The 17,093-nt window shown below is 42.5% G+C and overlaps 1 protein-coding gene and 1 non-coding gene across 4 annotated transcripts in view; one reads left to right on the forward strand and one right to left on the reverse strand.

Moving 5' to 3' along the window:
• Positions 1-17,093, reverse strand: part of SLC12A1 (solute carrier family 12 member 1) — a 109,475-nt gene that overhangs the window by 57,427 nt on the left and 34,955 nt on the right. For all 3 annotated transcript variants that reach the window (XM_049897759.1, XM_049897758.1, XM_049897760.1), the window contains exons 10-16: positions 16,525-16,676; positions 15,332-15,439; positions 14,899-15,022; positions 12,775-12,876; positions 10,517-10,672; positions 4,096-4,195; positions 3,033-3,144 (exon numbers count right to left, since the gene is read on the reverse strand). In XM_049897759.1, the coding sequence (XP_049753716.1) occupies positions 3,033-3,144; positions 4,096-4,195; positions 10,517-10,672; positions 12,775-12,876; positions 14,899-15,022; positions 15,332-15,439; positions 16,525-16,676 (854 nt within the window). The remainder of the gene's footprint in view (positions 1-3,032; positions 3,145-4,095; positions 4,196-10,516; positions 10,673-12,774; positions 12,877-14,898; positions 15,023-15,331; positions 15,440-16,524; positions 16,677-17,093) is intronic.
• Positions 1,681-1,751, forward strand: TRNAG-UCC (transfer RNA glycine (anticodon UCC)). Its single transcript has one exon. It is a non-coding gene; the product is annotated as a tRNA-Gly (tRNA).

Raw genomic sequence — 17,093 nt, forward strand, 5'->3', positions numbered from 1 at the left:
ACGGAAGCAGCAGTCAAGAAATCAAACGATGGCATTGCATTGGGCGAATTTGCTGCAAAAAACCTATTTAAACTGTTGAAAAGCCTGACCCAAGCCATTATATTTTCAATCACCTTGTATGCATGTGAAAACTGGATAATGAATAAGGAAGACCCAAGAATTGATGCCTTTGGATTATGGTGTTGATGAAGAATATTGAATATATCATGGACTGCTAGAAGGAACAAGTCTGTCTTGGAAGAAGTACAGCCAGAATGCTCCTTAGAAGCAAGGATGGTGAGGCTACGTCTCACTTACTTTGGGCATGTTATCAGGAGGGATCAGTCCCTGGAAAAGGGCATCATGCTTGGTAGGGTAGAGGGTCAGCAAAAAAGAAGACCCTCGAGGAGATGGATTGACGCAGTAGTTGCTCAGTGGGCTCAAACGTAGCAACAATTGTGAGGATGGTGCAGGACTGGGCACTGTTTCATTCTGTTGTATATAAGGTCACTATGAGTCGGAACTAACGTCATGGCACCTAACAACAAGGGACTCACAGCTAATCGGGCAAAACAGTGTTTCAGAACTTGACCATTTGTCTCAAAAGCACCAGCTTTCTAGAGTTAAAAGCTAAACTGATATTCTCTTAACATCATCGTTACTACTTAACATTTTTCCACAGGCTTGGCCTAACCATCAACCACTGTTCTTTTTAGAAACAATTTTCTAATGGTGTGTTGGCTCCCCCCAAACCCCTTCCATCTGTTTTTTTGCAAAGATGATTGATGACTGAGCCTGGAGCCTAAAAATGCTGACAGCATCTGTAGCCCCAGGAGCTCACAGAAAGTAACTAACTGGAAAGTCATTAGCTGATGCAGGAACCCTTTTCTGTTCCCAAGAGAATGTGGGCACCTGGGAGCAAGACTCTTGGGCCCTACTCAGAGAGACCAACACAGTAATGCGTAATGTGGTCCAGTGTACGTGCCAAACCACCAGGGCCATTAGAGGCACAGGCTTAGGTGCTTACTTCAAATGAAATGATATTCCAGAATCATACCCTTTTATTATCATTAAAGCAGCAAAGGGTTAATTAAACACAGTGTCTCTAGCCTCTATAGAAAGATCCTTTCTCCCTTGCCAGTGTATGACTATTTATACTCCAGTTCACTTCTCCTGCCCTAACGATTTTTTATTGCCCGCTAAACTAAGTTTTCTCTAAATTGCTGGAGAAGAAAATCACCCCGAACTGCTTATTCCATCTGAACTGCCTCCTATATTGGCCTATATTGTATTGGCCAAAATGAAATCTAGTGCACCAAAGTTGATAATGTGGGAGCAAGGTGCTTGATGAGATTTTTTAAAAAATCTTCTGGAGTCACAGTTGGTTATTACTTAGCCCGTCAATTTTATGCAGTCAGTGGGATTTCCTCTACCTATAGTGGATAATTACATTTAGTTATATTGTTTGTTACCATAATATAAGCACTGAGAGAAAAAAATAGGACCAACTGGTTTCAGACAGAATTTGGAGCACTGTTGAGCGTAGATGGCTGGATAAGTGCTGGTCATGATGACATGTTGCAAATTAACCCCCACATCATGGCTCAGATGACTGGCCCAAGGGTCATACAGATTCCTCACAGTCCTATTCCATGGCAGGTACTGGAAGAGTTTAGCTAGCAGTGCCTGATTCTTGCGGGGGCACTGATGGTTCAGTGGTAGAATTCTTGCCTTCCATGGAAGAGACCCGGGTTCGATTCCCGGCCAATGCTCATGCGTGTTGCTATGATGCTGAATGGGTTTCAGCAGAGCTTCCAGACTAAGACAAAGTAGGAAGAAAAGGCCTGGCAATCTACTTTAAAAAATCAGTGAATGAAAACCCTGTGAGTCACAACAACCTGATCCATAACTAATCATAGGGATGGCACAGTGATCCATAACTAATCATAGGGATGGCACAGGACTGGGACGCTATTTGTTCAGTTATGCCTGGAGCTGCCATGAGTTGGGGGCAACTGGCAGCTAACGAGATCTGATTCTAACAGTGTTTCCAAGGCCATGGGTCTGCTAAGGACTTCTCGCAATGTAATGCAGAGCCTGTCAAGTGATCTGGACTGAAATCCTGACTCTGCCACTGTCTTGTCTCATGCCCGCGTGCAATAATGTAATTTTCTGAACCTCACATTCTTATTCTGTAAAATTAGTACAGGGCTTTTCTTTTTGTTCCTTCTTCACTGGGATTTTATGAGCATGATGTAATAAAACTATAGAAAAATGTTTTGAAGACTAGGTAAGTTTGAAGTAGCTGGGGAGTGTAAGTGGGATGTGTGTATGTGGTGTGTATGTGTGCTGAAAAGACGTAGAGGTAGGCTGGTGAGACTTAATTACTTTATTATAATTTTAATGCTTTCTCCCTACTTTACAGATTGGTCAATAATTAGGGTTAAATTTTCAGCACCTACTTTGAATACCTCCCAGGAAAACCACCAGTAAGTTACTCTTAGGCTACCACACACCTACTTTCTGAGCAAAAAGGAACTTATTCAGCTTTGAATGTTTATCAACAGCATGGAAAACTTGGTTTAATTCCCTAGATATCTGTAGTGCCATCAAGTTTAACCAAATATTTAATCTAAATTCCATACGCTGTCATTTAAGGCCATTATGTCTGGTTCTCTCCTCATCAGTTAATCTATATAATAGCTCTCTATCCTGCTCATTCCATCCTTTTATATTTCTGTGGACAGTTATCACCCCAAATGCCTTCATTTTATTTCTGAGCCAGTTCTCTTTTTCTTGACTCAAAGGCCATCTTTGGAAATATTTATCACTTTTAGTTGGTCTCCTGTGAAATGTGAAACACATTTCATCCACCCGTTTAAATTGAGGATCATGGGCCCTTGCTAATCCTTGCCCTGTGAATCAAGGGGAAGTCCTCTTTTCCAAACTGCCTTGCCATTCTCCTCTCAATGCACGCACCTGCTTTGCTCGGTGAAAACAACACAAGGTGAGCGGGGAGAACATAGCTCCTTCCTTGGGTGAAGGGCTCTTACCACAAAGACTTCACAGCAGATGCAAAGGCCACTGTTCTTGGTAAAGGCGTGAGTTATGTCCAAGAGAGCAGGTCTTGTCATGGGTGCCCCTGTTAAGACAATGCACTGGGGCCTGGAAATGGAAAAAAGAAGGTGTGAGAATTGACCATTGCAAGAAGTCTCTGAGCCCAGAACTACCCCAAATGTAAATGGCAGGGACAGAAGGCTTTGTGAAATGGGACAACTGCTCTCCTAAAATTTCTTAGGTTTCCCACCACAATTTTTGAGTCATCTTGCTTGTTTATCTTGCCATCTTTGTATTCTCTGAGACAGTGAAAGTGTGAAGTAAGAAAAAAATCCGTCTTCGGTTCCTCTGACTGTTTTCCTCTGAACGCGTATTGTTGTTAGTTGCTGTCGAGTCAGTTCTAACTGACGGCAACCTTATGTAGAGCAGGACAAAACAATGCTCGGTCCTGTGCCATCTTCATGATTATTGGTACGTTTGAGTCCATTGTTGAGGCTATGTGTCAATCCATCTCATCGAGGGTTTCCTTTTTTTTTTTTCACTGACCCTCCAGACACTACACTATCCTAAATTCCCACCCCAACCTGTCCCTTTCTAACCAGTATTTTCATACTATTTTTCTTCACCATCCTTGCAAACTTGTCTTTTGAGACTCCATTCCAATAGGATGGATCTTATGGAGAGCTTCAAGTGTTACCCCTGCTAAGAGAATTCAGTAAGCTACAACGCCCTAAGCTGAATGGAGAGAGATCCAGTCTTTAGCGTGTGGGGGTTTGGGGACATCTCTCTGAAATCCTGTCACCAGGACACCTTTCTTTCCTTGTGTGGGAGGTGACACCTGGCACTACGAGGGGCTAGCGTAGAGTTGTAGGCTGGCATAGCTCAGACTGGAAGGGAAGAAACAGAAAGTGCCATCATAAAAATGTGGCAAATTTGTGTGACTACTGATCTTTAGAATACATCCGTAAAGCTTATCACTATTCTAGTACATTTCTCTCCCATAAAGAAAAGCTACCTCTAATGTGAGCATCACCAGGCTGTCTGAGAAACCAACTTTACCTGAAGTTTTTCACATGGTCTTCCACGGTGGTTAGTTCCAGAGCATTGTCTAAAGCGCTCACATAGGAAAGAGCCTGTGTGGAGGAGCCCCAGTTCACATCTGTGGATGAAAGAGGACATTGCCGTAAAAAGCATTGACCTTTCCTCTGGACACTGTGAATAATTTTTACAAACTATTCTGTGATTTCCCTGGCTGCGTCAGTGGTGGGTGAGCACCCAAATTAGAGAAGATACAATGTAGTATTTCCTGGAAAGAGCATTGCGTCCTTCTATGAACGTTGTGATTCCTTACAAGGGAGACTTCCTTCCAGCTACTCAACCCCAGAAACCTCGCTTGATGGGAGAGGCTGTCTGAAGATCATATAGGAGGAAGACAGAATTGGGAAATGGGTCAGCCCATGAATAAATTCAAAACTCTTCACAAATTCTTAAATTGAAAAGAAAGGAGGTATTTCTGTGTACACGGAAGTACACAATAATCTTTGTATTTTGAATAGTAAAACTGAGGGAAAATATCTCAGAGTGCCCTGGAAGAATGTCGAGGTTCTTTAGGAAGCATTTTAGTTTGAACTTTTAGGAGTTAATCTTCATATTAAAGGAGGTAAACACCACCATCCCTTGCCTTTTTTTTTTTTTTTCCCACAAATTTACAAATTAAAATGAGTCCTCTAGTCCTCTAAGTTTTATGAGAGGAAGTCCCTAGTAGGAACGTACAGATCCACCCTGGGGAGCAGGCAGAGCCTATTCTCCCTGGCTTTGTACTGGAAGAGGATAATTTCTGGAAATAAAGAAGGTTAATACTGATTAAGTGTCAACTATGTACCAGGCACTTAGTATACTGTAGGTCACTTTATTTTTGTATAAGCCCTAATAGTCAGTTGAACATCTATGTATAAAAAATGAACCTTGAGGCATAACTCACACCATATTAAAAAATAATTCAAAATTGATCATAAACCTAAATGAAAAGCCTAAATCATTCAAGCTTCTAGAAGATAAAGGAGAAAATCTTTGTGACCTTGGGTTAGAGAAAGATGTCTTAGATCAGACACAAAAAGCCGAATCGTAAAGGAAAAAAGATTCATAAATTTGACTTCATCAAAATAAAAAATTTCTGCTCCTGAGACCTACATAAGTGGAAAAACATGCCTTGCTCATGGATAGGAAGACTTAACATCGTAAAAATGTCCATTCTGCCAAAAGCAATCTATAGATACAATGCAATTCTGATCCAAATTCCAATGATATTTTTTAATGAGATGGAGAAACAAATCACCAACTTCATATGGAAGGGAAAGAGGCCCCGGATAAGTAAAGCATTACTGAAAAAGAAGGGAGGCCTCACTTTACCTTATTTTTCCACCACAGTAGTCAAAACAGCCTGGTACTGGTACAACAACAGACACATAGACCAATGGAACAGAATTGAGAATCCAGAAATAAATCCATCCACATATGAGCAGTTGATATTTGACAAAGGCCCAAAGTCAGTTAGATGGGGAAAACAGTCTTTTTAACAAATGGTGCTCGTATAACTGGATATCCATCTCCAAAAAAATGAAACAAGACCCATACCTCACACCATGTACGAAAACTAACTCAAACTGGATCAAAGGCCTAAATATAAAATCTAAAACAATAAAGATCATGGAAGAAAAAATAGGGACAATGTTAGAAGCCCTAATACATGGCATAAATAGTATACAAAACATTACTAACAATGCAGAAAAGAAACTAGATAACTGCAGCCAAAACCAAAGCAAACCCAGTGCCATCGAGTCGATTCCAACTCATAGCGACCCTATAGGACAGAGTAGAACTGCCCCCAGAGAGTTTCCAAGGAGCCCCTGGTGGATTCGAACTGCCAACCCTTTGGTTAGCAGCTGTAGCTCTTAACTACTACGCCACTAGCGTTTCCTTAGCCGCTAACAATCAAACACCTATGCTCATCAAAGACTTCACCAAAAGAGTAAAAAGATTACCTACAGACTGGGAAAAAGTTTTTAACTATGACATTTCTGATCAGCATCTGATCTCTAAAATCTATATGATACTGCAAAAACTCAACTACAAAAAGACAAATAACTCAATTAAAAAAGGGGCAAAGGATATGAACAGGCACTTCACTAAAGAAGACATTCAGGTAACTAACAGATACATGAAGAAATGCTCACGATTATTAGCCATTAGAGAAATGCAAATCAAAACTACAATGAGATTCCATCTCACTCCAACGAGGCTGGCATTAATCTAAAAAGCACAAAATAATAGATGTTGGAGAGGTTGCGGAGAGACTGGAACACTCATACAATGCTGGTGGCAATGTAAAATGGTACAACCACTTTGAAAATTGATTTGGCACTTCCTTAAAAAACTAGAAATAGAACTACCATAGGATCCAGCAATCCCACTCCTTGGAATATATCCTAGAGAAGTAAGAGCCTTTACATGAACAGATACATGCACACCCATGTTCATTGCAGCACTGTTTACAATAGCAAAAAGATGGAAGCAACTAAGTTGCCCATCGACAGATGAATGGACAAATAAATTATGGTATATTCACACAATGGAACACTGCACATTGGTAAAGAACAATGATGAATCCATGAAACATTTCATAACATGGAGGAATCTGGAAGGCATTATGCTGAGTGAAATTAGTCAGTTGCAAAAGGACAAATACTGTATAAGACCACTATTATAAGAACTTGAGAAACAGTTTAAACAGAGAAGAAAATATTATTTGATGGTTACAAGAGTGAGGAGGGAGGGACAGAGCGAGAGGGGCCTTCGCTAATTAGATAGTAGATAAGAACTATTTTAGCTGAAGGGAAAGACAACACACAATATAGGAAAGGTCTGCACAACTGGACTAAACCAAAAGCAAATAAGTTTCCTGAATAAACAACACTTCGAAGGCCAGCGTAGCAGGGACAGGGGTCTGGGGACCATGGTTTCAGGGGACATCTAAGTCAATTGCATAATAAAATCTCTTAAGAAAACATTCTGCATCCCACTTTGGAGAGTGGCATCTGGGGTCTTAAATGCTAGCAAGCAGCCATTTAAGATGCAACAATTGGTCTCAACCCACCTGAAGAAAAGGAGAATGAAAACTACCAAAGACACAAGGTAATTATGAGCCCAAGAGACAGAAATGGCCACATAAACCAGAGACTACATCAGCCTGAGACCAGAAGAGCTAGATTGTGTCTGGCCACAACCGAAGACTGCCCTGACAGGAAACACAACAGAGAATCCCTGAGAGAGCAGGAGAGTAGTGGGATGCAGGCCCCAAATTCTAGTAAAAAGACCAGACTTAATGGTCTGACTGAGACTGGAAGGACCCCAGAGGTCATGGTCCCCAGACCTTCTGTTAGCCCAAGAAAGTAACCATTCCCAAAGCCAACTCTTCAGACAGGGATTGGACTGGACTATGGGATAGAAAATGATACTGGTGAGGAGCGATCTCTTGGATGAAGTAGACACATGAGACTATGTTGGCATCTCCTGTCTGGAGGGGAGATGAGAGAGCAGGGGAGGTCAGAAACTGGCTGAATGGATACGAAAATAGAGGGTGGAAGGAAGGAGTGTGCTGTCTCATTAGGGGGAGAGCAACTGGGAGTACACTGCAAGGTGTATATAAATTTTTGTATGAGAGACTGACTTGATTTGTAAACTTTCACGTGAAGCACAATAAAATTTTTTTTTTAATTTCTGCTCTTCAAAATAAACTGTAAAGAAAATGGAAAAAGAAGCCACAGCTTGGGAGAAAATATTCGCAAAGCACATATATGCTAAAGGATTCATATTCAGAATACATAAAGAACTCTCGCAACTCAATAATAAGAAAACAAACAACTGAATTAAAAAATGGGCAATTTTAACAGATGCTTCACCGTGTGCTATGGCTGCTAACCAAAGGGTTGGCAGTTCGAATCCACCAGGCGCTCCTTGGAAACTCTATGGGGCAGTTCTACTCTGTCCTATAGGGTCGCTATGAGTCAGAATCGACTTGACGGCAGTGGGTTTTTTTTTTTTTTTTTTTCACCAAGGAAGATATACGAATGACAAATAAGATGCTCAACGTCATTAGTCATTAATTAAAACCACAATGAGGAGGCGTTGTACCTCTATTAACACGTCTAAAAGCAAACAAACAAATGCTAATACCAACTCGAGTCAAGCATGTGGGGCAACTTGGACTCTCGTCCGTGGCTTGTAGAAATGCAGAATGGCCCTGCTACTCTGGAAAAAAATTGGCTGTTTTATATAAAGTTATATATACAATTACTATGCATTCAGACAGAAAACATAAGTCCTGTATGTGAATGTCTATAGCAGCTTTATACATAATCACCAAAAACTGGGAGCAACCCAAATGCCCATCAACTGGTGACTATATTAAATTTTTTTGATATATTCATACAATGGAACACTACTCAGAAATAAAAAAAGAACTACTTGTACAAGCAATAACACGGGTGAATCTCAAAAGCATCACGCTAAGTGAAAGAAGGCATTCACAAAGCTACGTACTGTCTGATTCTATATGTATGATATTCCAGCAAAGGCAAACCTACAGGGACAGAAATCAGAAAATGACTGACAGGGACTGGGGCTAGGAGTGAGAGGCTGATTACAGAGGGTGCAAGGGAACTCCTGGAGAAGATGGAAATGTTCTGTGTCTTGACTGTGGAGGTGGTTACAAGCCTGCGTAAGTTTGTATACGTTTTACTGTATGTAAATGGCAACCCAATGTGTGTCGGAGTAGAACAGTGCTCCATAGGGTTTTCAGGGGCTTATTTTTCAGCAGTAGGCCCCAGGCCTTTCTTCCATGGCTCCTCTGGATGGACTCGAGCCTCCAAACTTTTGGTTAGCATCCGAACACGTTAGCCATTTGTACGACCCAGAGACCCCATGTAAATTACATATGATGCTAAAAATACATTAAAAAAAATAAAGAAAAGCATAAACAAAATGCTACAAATAGATCTTAATATCTTTGCTTTATAGGTGAAAGGACCTGAGCCTCAAGGAGTAAGGGTACGGGTGAGCCTAAGGGGGAGACCGGGCCTCTCGGCGGGGCACCGTGGTCCGTAGCCTCTCCCTGCGGAAGGGGGAGACCGGGCCTCTCGGCGGGGCACCGTGGTCCGTAGCCTCTCCCTGCGGAAGGGGGAGACCGGGCCTCTCGGCGGGGCACCGTGGTCCGTAGCCTCTCCCTGCGTAAGGGGGAGACCGGGCCTCTCGGCGGGGCACCGTGGTCTGTAGCCTCTACCTGACTTAGTCCGTGTATCTCGCCGGCTCCGGAGTAACATCCGAAGCTCAGGTCCAGTTACGTTTCTCCCGTTTAATAGTTTATGACAGGCAGCTTTTCGTTGTCAATAATACCCAGATTCTTTGTTGTTGTTGTTCTTAGTTGCCTTTGAGTCAACTCTGACTCATGCTGACCTCATGCGTTACAGAGTAGGACTGCTCTGTAGGGTTTTCTGGGCTATAATCTTAACAGAACCAGATTGCCAGGGCTCTTCTTCTGTGGTACTGCTGGGTGGCTTTGAACTGCCAATCTTTAGGTTAGCAGTCGAGCACAAACCAGTTACGCTACCAAGGCCCTTCCAGATTCTTTGGTATGACGTTTAAGGTTCTTAACCTGGCCCCAAACTATCCTCCCAGGCTCACCTTTGTCTCTTCTCCCTAGTACCCAAGAATCCAGGCTAAAGACTTTGAAATTTCTCAAGTATGTCACAATGCCATGTATTCACGTGCCTCCTTGACCTCACACACGCTTTCCTTCTGCCTAGAATATCCTTCGCTGACTCTGTCCCATTAACCCCTAGTCATCTTTTAAAAAAAAAAACTAAAAATATTGCCTATTTACTCATACACAACCCATGAACTAGGCATGTTTTCTCAGGAAATTCTAATCAAATTTAACCACTTCCTCCCCTTTTCTCAGGATTTGGTCCGTGTCACTATCACAGTACTGATATTATTGTACTATAATTAATTGTTGTGTGTGAGTTTGTGAGCTCCTCGAGAACAGGGACTATATCTTACTCACCAGAACGTTAAAGGAAGAAGGGGACATAATGAAAAGCTTCTGGGGTTTGATGCCGTGTACACTCTCGTTAAAATACCAGCTCCATTACATCCTGTTACCTTGGCACGTGGTCAGCTCTTTGAACCCTAGTTTTTTCATCTGTAAAATGGGACTAATGATACTTAATTTACAGCATTATTGTAATGACTAAATGAATTCATGGCATACAGTAGGTGCTCAACAAGGTTGCCTATGGCTATTATTATATTGCATTATATATTAATACAGCACACATAGAAGCTGCTCAGTAAATATTTGTTGAGTAATGGGGAGTTAGACAGTGCTTTGGAAAACCCACACTACACACCCTTCTTAACTCACCTGGCTTCTTATAAGTCACATAGACATAGAGGAAGAACTCAATGACATAGGTGATGACAGCTGCCCACCAGTTGATGACAAACATGACTGCACAGCACAAAACAGCTCCGAAAAGGGACACCCACATGTTGTAAATTCCATACGCAGGTCTCCATCCTGGAAGTTAAAAAAATGTATTTATGTACACTTGAAACTCTTCCAAACTACTGCTATCATAACACTTCACACTATTGCAAAGCAAGCAACGTGGTTTTTTTTTGTTTTTTTGTTTTTTTCCTGGTATAGAGAATCAGAACTTTTAGGTCAAGTTCCTAACCCTATTAGTACTTTCCTGGGATCTTGAGTCCCTGATTTCTTTTAGGAAGGGACATTTAGAAAATGTCAAGCAGGTGGAAAAAGTGCTGCTCATGAGCCTTCCACATCTCCTGCGTGACCCCTGGTTGTCTTCCCAAACGCCAGACCTTAAGCGTCTGGTTTCTATGCCATCAGGAGTTAAAAGGAGGCAGGAGGGATGAAGAAGGTGGAATCCAGCAGATGGGAAGGAGGAACTCCTTGGTGGTTCACCAAAGAGAAGGTTAAGACAATGAACGGGCTTATTGTTCCCATGGAGAAAACAGGGCTTGAATTTTGGGTAGTTCTTCCATTGCCCTATGAAGATGGAGCTTGTCCTTTCAGAAATAATAATACATGGGAAAAGAGGGAGAAATTTTTCTAGCAATGGCGTCTTAAACCCAATGCATCACTATGCCCTGCATTTCACAATGAAAATACTTCTCATGGTTCATACACGCATGGGTGTCTGTGTTTTGTTAGTTCCCTGCAAAGGAAGAAGTATGGTCAGGGTGGGAAAGCTCTGACCTGGAGGGCACATTTGGTCTGTGGGTGAAGTCTGTTCTAAATTCAGTTGCCAAAAGACAACAGAACTTTAAAAATCTTCAGGAGCAATTTCCTAAATGACCACAAGATGGAAATAGCACTTCAAGAACGTTACTGGAAATATCCTTGATTTTCTGTGTCTGGCTTTCTCTCTCTGAGAGGCCTTCATTCCCTGGTTTGCATATTCCTGTCTCCCTCTAGGTGCTTTTCTAGTTTTCCTCCTTCTCTTTCTCTCTCCCTCTTTTCTTCCCTACTTCCTTTTTACTCCTTCCCTTGGCCCCTCTATGTTTCTTGTTATTCAAAACCAGCCATCACACGCATTGGAGGCACATATTTCTAAGATTTTTTTTTCTTTTATATTCTTTGAATAGAGCTTTCTATTAGAAGAACAAAACAGAAACAAAAAGTAAAACATATCCAAGGAAAAATTTAACTACAATAAATTAGTCCTCAATTTTCTCCCATACCCTAGTGGTCTTTGGTGCAATGGCTAAGAACTCGGCTGCTAACCAAGAGGTTGGCAGTTCGAATCAAACAGCCACTGCTTGGAAACCCTATGGGGCCGTTCTACTCTGTCCTATATGGTCACTATGAGTCGAAATTCACTCTGTGGCAGTGGGTTTTTTTCACTGTCCTTGGTGGATAACGGTTCCCCTTCCCTCTGTATTTTCTTTCATTGGCAGCACGTTTTCCAAAAGAGGCTTGAGATTGTGGCTGGCCCCCAAAGTCTGGAAATGTGGCTGTATCCTAGATAACCATCATCATGGTGAAGAATTTTCTGAAGGTCAGTAATGGTAAGTCTCGATTCTGGTAAAAAGGCAGAAGACATTCCACATGCTAATGAAGAACAGAAGAAGTGCAGGGTGACTTGGCAGGGAAAGGTTCTTGGGTGTGCAGTTTGGAGTCACTCTGAACCACAGCCCGAGGAGTGAACAGAGTCGGCGGCAGCAACCCTACAGTGCCCACCATGAATCCGCATTTACTGCACTCAGCTGGTAATTATGGGAACTACTCATCCTTCTCTTTGGCTCCATGGGCAGGAAACAAATTGATAGTAAGGAAGTTTCAAATATATACATTTATTCCACTTCTGTGGTCACTTTCACCCTGGAAATAAATAGTGGTGTTTTTCTACTGCAGAAATAAGTGTGGTTTCTCCTGCAATGAATAATTTATTGCTGCAGGAGAAAACTGACTTTACGGTTGGTCAAAGGGCCACTGCTCAAACGACTCTTTTTCTATTTCAGAAGCCATCTCCCAACTCACCAAAATCAAGTGGATCACGCTGCCCATCGGGATATAAGGAAATACATAAACACAGATTTTGCACTCTCCTTGGACTTACCTCACTTTACCGAGACAAGCTATTTGTTTAGGCTTACCTGGAGACTTGGCATAGGAGGCATGGAAGCAGGAGAAATTAATAAGTGCATATGAGGCCAGGAAGAAGTTGGAGATGATGGGCGCAATGGTGTTTAGTTCCGCTGTAAGAGAAGCAAAATGGAGCGTGGAGGTATGAGCGATGAGACCAGGGGCTGAACAGCTGCTGCGGCCTGGAAGCCTGCCTTTACTTGGAAATTGAAAACATAGCTAGCGTCTGACAAAGCCTAAGACGTTACTGAGTTTTCTTTGCTGTTGCATTAATTTTATAATATATTCTTAGCCAGAGTTTCATAAAGTAAGGAGTAAGAAAATCTACCAGTCAGGAAACAGTCAAGACCTCTACCTACAGAAAATCTGCGTCAAGAGGAAAGAGGGTTTGGGGCTAGGCAGGTGATAAAGTCGCTGTAGCCAGTCTGGAGGCACCAAATCCTCGGACGATCACCTGCTATGTACCCCAGCAAAAGGCTCCACCAGGTGACGTGTTAGTCAAATATCAGTATGCCAGAAAATTCCAGCTGGAAAAGTCTCTGCATATACCCAACGTGCTCTCTCTGCCTTTCAGGACTCTTGCTAGCCATCTATACTTTTCCACAGCTCTAAAGAGCTCTACCTATCATGGCTTGCCCAAAATACTTTTACTGCCATGGCTAATTATGCAGTGTGCTTTAATCCCAGCTGAATTGCTTACTGTGTGATATAAGAAATAATACAGAGACATCCCACTTAGGTGAAGGTCAGGGATCAATCAGCTTCACTGATGCAGATGCCGGGAGCAACCGGGTGGGATTTTAGAACATGGATGCCAACAAAGACCTGGGCAAAAATCAGCCCGAAGCCGTCCAGCCAGCTCTGACTCGTGGCCACCCCACGTGTGTCGGAGTAGAACTGTGCTCCACAAGGTTGTCAACGGCTGGTTTTTCAGAAGTATATCAACAGGACTTTCTCCTGAGGCGCCCCGGGTGGATTCAAACCACCAGCCTCTGAGTGAGCAGCTGAGTGTGTTAAGTGTTGGCACCATCCAGAGATCCTTGGCAAAAGTAGCTGCCTGAAAGCTTGTGCTCTGAAACTATTCCATGTTGTTCTCAAAGAGGAATTTTTAAAGATATTACTTAATTTTTATAATTTTTTTTTTTTTAAACTAGCTATCTGATCACTAAAATGCAGCCCAGGGCAACGATTTGTGGTCTTAAAAGTTAAATTACATAATTGAGGCACCTCTGTATGTAACCACTTTTTGTTTCAGATTTTTAAAAAAAAAAAAATCTAACAAACAGAAATATTTTTCCCTCTTCAGCCTTGTACAAATTTGATGACTGAATCACAGCTCCTTCCTCCTCAGCGGGTAAATGAAGGGCCTGAGATTGTGCTGTGACGTCGAGCCCTCATCATTCGGCCCCAGTGTGCTGGGGAAGGCTCAGGATAGGGATCACTCTCCTGCCTTTTGCTTCCTTCCCTCTGGTACGCTCACCAGAAGAGATGGTGCCTTAGGGAGGAGTGAGAAACCCGTAGACTGAAGTTGATGAACGTGTCTCTCCATGATTGCGTAGCTGTTTCTATCTGTTTGAGGAGAGGGAGCCAAGATTGTGGTCTAGTCAAGTGGTTCTCAAACACTGGTGTGTCTACAGATCTCTTAAGGAGCTTGCAAAAATGCAGATTCCTTGTTCCCAGAGGTTCTGACCCAGTAACTCGGGGATCTGGCCTGAAAAATTTGCACTTTAACCAACACCCAGGTGATTCTGGTTAGGTGGTCAGTGGACCACATTTCTGAGAAACACTAACATAGCCATTTCAATTCTCCTGCTAGCTGCCAGCCCTGGAGATGTAACAGCTGGGGGAAACTTTGGTATTAGACGATATCGGGCAGGCTGGAGGAAGGATCCATCCGCATTTGGTCGGATGGATTTCTAATACCCAGATTCAAGGAAGACATTAAAATCCAACATCTACCTCAAGTTCCTCAAAGGCTTTCTACACACTAGAATTTCCCATTTCCTTCTTAGACAGACTCCAATGGCCCCAAATGGGCTATTAGACGTAAAATGAATAATTTCTCAAGCTAAACGGGAAGGCCTGTGAGTAATCAGTATTCTTTGACTTTCAGTGAGAACAAGAAAACTACAAACCAATAAGAATGAACGCCATGGCAATAACAAAGGTGAGAAAATATCCTCTCAGGGGCTCGTTGTTTTTCCCGTATCCCTTTGCAAAGAACTGCAAGGCTTTGTAGATGTTGTCCTTGCACAGAGCCTGATGGAAAAGAGGAGGAGAAGCCCATCACTGATGGCTCCACACCGTCAGTTTCCCTGCATGAGTCACACAGGAAGATTCGGGGAAAGATTAAGTGATACGTAACACGAGGCACAAGTTAACACAGCAGTTTATCATTCTCTATATTATTTGAATCGATCTTGATATTTGGCAGACATAGCGCTTGAGCCAGATGCAAACATTAAACTGTTTCGGAAAATGATTGCTGGTGAGAATGAATATTTCAGTTTGATCCACGTTTGCTGGCAACAGCAACAGGGAAATCACGTGCTTTTGGGCCTGTCTCACCTGGAACACCTTGGGTGCGCTGACGAGGGAGGCCAGGGCCGAGGAGAGCGTTGCAGAAAAGATCCCAGCAGTGATGAGGGGGCCAAACCCAGACACCATGCTCATGACCTTGAGGAAGAGAGGTTGAAGTAAGGAGGCCCTTCTAGTGGGGGAAAAAAAAAGCCAAATTCCTATGCAAATACTTCCCTTTCCACTTTCTGTGATTCGGAATCTGGAATCTGCTTTTTAAGATAATTGCCTCTAAACCAGATTTTTTTACTGCTTCATTCTCAAGTTCTCAAAATTTGCTTTTTCAAAATGGAAATGGGCTTATTTGTTGTTTATAAAAATAATAAAGACTCACCACGACACATATTATATTGAAGATACTGCAAAGAATAAAGGAGGAAATAATTTCCAGGGTTTTGACCACATTCCCGGCCCCCCCCCCCCGCCCCGCTATTGTGGTCGTGGGGCTCTTTGATGATGGGAAATCCTATCCAGCAGGGAGTGTTTTTAAAAAGGCCTGGGGAGTGGCTCTGCTGTTCATCATCTTTGGAAAGACTCTCTCCTTCCTCCTGCAACAGAAGCTTTTCAAACCTTTGCTTGTTCTGTGCTCATTAAACATCATTTTAGATCCAAGACATGATGAGATTCTACAAACTTAAGGCATATTTTGGAATAATGGCTTAGGCTGAGTTAATTTCTCTGTTGGCTGTTAAAATAGATGAATGGAGCCTTTGTGACAAATTTGCTTCTCCTTCTGCAGCCCGATTATTCAGAAAAATTAATATGGTCCAAATCTTACGGTTTTCCCAACTTCCCTTGCTCTGTCCCCCTCGTTCACCTTCCCCTCCACCACTCACAATTTCCCCCTTGGCACTGCTTTTCAGGCACCTCAGTGCCATGTCAGAGGCTTTTCCTAACGCGCGAAATGTATTTCAAGTGCTGACTAATTGAAGTTCCTCCTTGTCTCCACCAGGAAATCTTGCACCATTGATTGGAAGACACAGAGTATCTGTGGTAACCTCTCCCACCGCGTGAAACGTGACCGCAGTATTTGCTATCACATGACTCCTGATGAATCCTTTCCCTCCCACACAACTTCTGGATTCAAATGGATCAATAGTCAGTCAGTCACATAGTTAGAAATTTTATTATACATGACATTCTAAAAATGAAAACAACAGTAATAAATTTTTAAAAATCCGAACCTGGAAATTGTTCATCAGTCCATACTGACATGGTTCATGCCGACATCTCGAAAAGTCATAGCCCAAGCCACAGGCTGCTGAACCATTGCAGTTCATTCCAGAGATGATGGTGTCGTTCATACTTCCAGTGGCGTCTCGGACCACACAGGCTCCTGCAGAAACAACCATGGTTTGTTGTTTCTTTAAAATGGTTCAGCTCTCTTAGAGTTTTCCTCTGACAACATACTTAGCTTACTTGGACAATGAATAGGCTCATCTCTTATTCACCTTTCATTGCCAGGGCTTCCTGGAACGCTATGGTAGCTAGGTTACCATCCTCTGGTGTTCCTGCCTATCAAAGGCTGAGACTCCCACTGCCTTGGGTGGCAAACCTCCCTGCTGTGCCTGCCTCTGTAAGAGACATGAGGGTTAGGAGTCTGCCCTTTTCCTTCTCTCTCAAATTGCCTATGACAGTGCCTTGCCCTTAATGTGTTTTCAATTCACATTTCTGTCTTAGTGATACTGACTGGGTGTTTTTCAAGTGGAAGGATTTATTTTCTAACCTCTGAGGAAACCAAGGTATGGCATTA

The sequence above is a fragment of the Elephas maximus genome, chromosome 10, assembly GCF_024166365.1.
Source record: "Elephas maximus indicus isolate mEleMax1 chromosome 10, mEleMax1 primary haplotype, whole genome shotgun sequence".
Lineage (NCBI taxonomy): Eukaryota > Metazoa > Chordata > Mammalia > Proboscidea > Elephantidae > Elephas > Elephas maximus.